We start from the raw sequence: 2,873 nt of genomic DNA, 5'->3' as shown, positions 1-2,873 counted from the left end.
AGTACTTGATAGAGCATATTCTCAGCTACAAAAAACTATTTTTCAACATAGTCAGCACCATGAGCTAGGCATTTTCACCAGCAGTGAACCAAAAGCCTTCATGCTGCACTGGGAAAAATCTGCATGACTGTTGCTGCTGCTGCTGAAATGCAGCACCCACTGCCTCACTGTGCTCACATCCACTGTTTGGTTTTCGTACACATTCAGCAAGCATTGATGAATGTCAGTGGGTGCCATTTTTTCCACATGGGGGAATTCTGTTGCACACCCTTCCTTCATATGCGGCTTCCATGCCAGATGCCGTTCTGTCAGACAGCCCCTCTGCTGCCATCTGTCATACAGCAACAACATGTAATGGAAAACTGGTGGGAAGGTTCAGCCTCTACTGCCATCCCACCAACATCTGCCTCTCATGTTATGAGCCAAAAAAGTGAAATAGAATGCATTACTTTTGAAGCAGCCCAAAGTAATTTGGAACATATCTGTGCAATATTCTGCAAAAGGGAGTACATTTAAATGTCAGTTATGGAGGAACGAGCCGTTCTGCTTCAGCGTTGTATAATAACAATATTTTTTAACATCGCTCTAATGTTCTTATTGCAGGTTAGAAATCTGAAACAATGGGTGACTGGAGTTTTCTGGGGAGGCTGCTAGAGAACGCGCAGGAGCACTCCACGGTGATTGGCAAGGTTTGGCTGACAGTACTGTTTATCTTCAGGATACTGGTGCTGGGGGCTGCCGCTGAGGAAGTCTGGGGAGACGAGCAGTCAGACTTTACGTGCAACACTCAGCAACCTGGTTGCGAAAATGTTTGCTATGACAAAGCCTTCCCCATTTCTCATATCCGCTTCTGGGTGCTGCAGATCATTTTTGTCTCCACTCCAACCCTCATCTACCTGGGCCACGTGCTGCACATTGTACGCATGGAGGAGAAGAGGAAAGAAAAAGAAGAGCTGAAAAAGAGGGGAAGTGTCAAAGAGAACAACTATCCAGGAGCAGCAACATCTGGTGGTGGTAGTAGAGGAGGCAATAATTTCAAGGATCCTCCTATGAAAATGGGAAAGGAGAAGCTTCCGATCCGTGATGAGCGTGGTAGAATCCGTATGGGAGGTGCTCTGCTCCGTACCTACATCTTCAACATCATTTTCAAGACGCTGTTTGAGGTAGGCTTCATTGTGGGCCAGTACTTCCTTTATGGCTTTGAACTAAAGCCAGTCTACCAATGCAGCCGTCCGCCTTGCCCACACACTGTGGACTGCTTCATCTCACGGCCCACTGAGAAGACAATCTTCATCATCTTCATGTTGGTGGTGGCCTCTGTCTCCCTGCTGCTGAACATGCTTGAGATATATCACTTGGGGTGGAAGAAGCTGAAGCAGGGCATGACAAGCCAGTACAGCCTTGAGATGCCTGTTACAACGCTGACACCGGTCATGGTAACAGGAGAATCCAAACCAGTTTCCCTGCCACCACCAGCACCGCCAGTGGTGGTAACGACCACTGCACCTGCTCCTGTTCTGCCTGACACGCGTGCTGTCACACCGCTGCTGGCTCCGGTGACCATGGCACCCTACTATGCTGCAGCTGCTCCTAGGGCACGGCCCCCCTCTAACACTGCCTCCATGGCAAGCTACCCTGTAGCTCCACCAGTTCCAGAGAACAGGCACCGTGCTGTCACCCCTACCCCCGTCTCCACTCCTGTCACCATCCCAACTCCCATCCCCACACCCACACCAGCTGTCATCAACTACTTCAACAGCAAAAGCAATGCCCTGGCAGCCGAGCAGAACTGGGTCAATATGGCAGCTGAGCAGCAAGGCAAGGCACCCTCCAGCTCAGCGGGTTCCTCCACCCCTAGCAGTGTCCGGCATCCTCTTCCAGAGCAGGAAGAGCCCCTGGAGCAGCTTCTCCCACCCCCAGCTGGGCCACCCATCTCCACAGCCAACAGTGGCAGCAGCACCAGCTTGAGCGGAGCAAGTGGAAGCAAGTGGGATGTGGAAGGCGAGGAGGAGCTGGCCGAGGAACGGCCCATCTCAGCCACCTGCACCACCGTGGAGATGCATGAGCCACCGTTGCTTGTAGACACACGGCGTTTGAGCAGGGCCAGTAAGTCGAGCAGCAGCAGAGCCAGGTCAGATGACTTGGCCGTGTAGTGCAATCACCGCTGTGCAGCGGAGCAGGTGGCTGAAGGCAGAGTGGGCAGGGGACCTTCCCCAGAGAGGCCAGGCCTGGCACGGGTGGGAAGGCCTGGGTTTCAACTTTGATGCTTGCTGTTTTTGCACTCTGTGAGTTGTAGTGGGGAAAAATAGCAACGTTTTCTAATAGGTCAGGGGTGGCCAAAGCGCAGCCCGTAGGCCAGGGGACCAATCCTGCTCTCTTTAATGTCCATGGCAGATCTCCCAAAGGCAGCCACAGTGGAGGCCTGCAGAGGTAACAGGTGGTGATGGTAGCAGGTCAAGTGCCCTGAGGCTGACTTTCATTTGAGCAAAATGTTCCTATCCCTACTGCCCACGTGCCTGCCATCATCTCCTTCATGCCCTTGTCTTCACTTCCAGCCTTTTCACATAAGCTCTGTGTGAGCAGATGCTATGACTTATTTTCTTCCTTTTAAATCCCGTGTAGCCCAATGGCAAACATCAGGATGGCACACTGCCTGTTGGCACCTGTCATCTCTCTGGACCAACTTGCCATATTAAAGACCAAGACGACTGCAGTCTCTTCCATATAACGCAACTTAAGGAAGCCTTTGTGTTCATGGCAAATTGCCAACGTGGTCCTCTTGGCTGGGCAAAATTTAGGTAACCCCTGTAGTAGATTTTATCATTTTGAGGTTCATCTTTCTATTTTTTTTTTTCCTTTTTATTTTTTAACTC

General features: G+C 51.1%; 1 protein-coding gene across 1 annotated transcript; it reads left to right on the top strand.

Annotated features, from left to right (window-relative positions):
• Positions 1-620: 620 nt before the first annotated feature.
• On the top strand, positions 621-2,153 carry GJA3 (gap junction protein alpha 3; the record flags this gene model as incomplete). The annotated part of the gene is made up of 1 exon (XM_079549566.1): positions 621-2,153. The coding sequence occupies one exon, from the start codon at positions 621-623 to the stop codon at positions 2,151-2,153; it is 1,533 nt and encodes a 510-aa protein (XP_079405692.1).
• Between the last annotated feature and the right edge of the window lie 720 nt (positions 2,154-2,873).

Source organism: Tetrao urogallus, assembly GCF_951394365.1.
Source record: "Tetrao urogallus genome assembly, chromosome: 1".
Classification (NCBI taxonomy): Eukaryota; Metazoa; Chordata; class Aves; order Galliformes; family Phasianidae; genus Tetrao; species Tetrao urogallus.
This window is presented reverse-complemented; position numbering and strand designations above follow the sequence as displayed.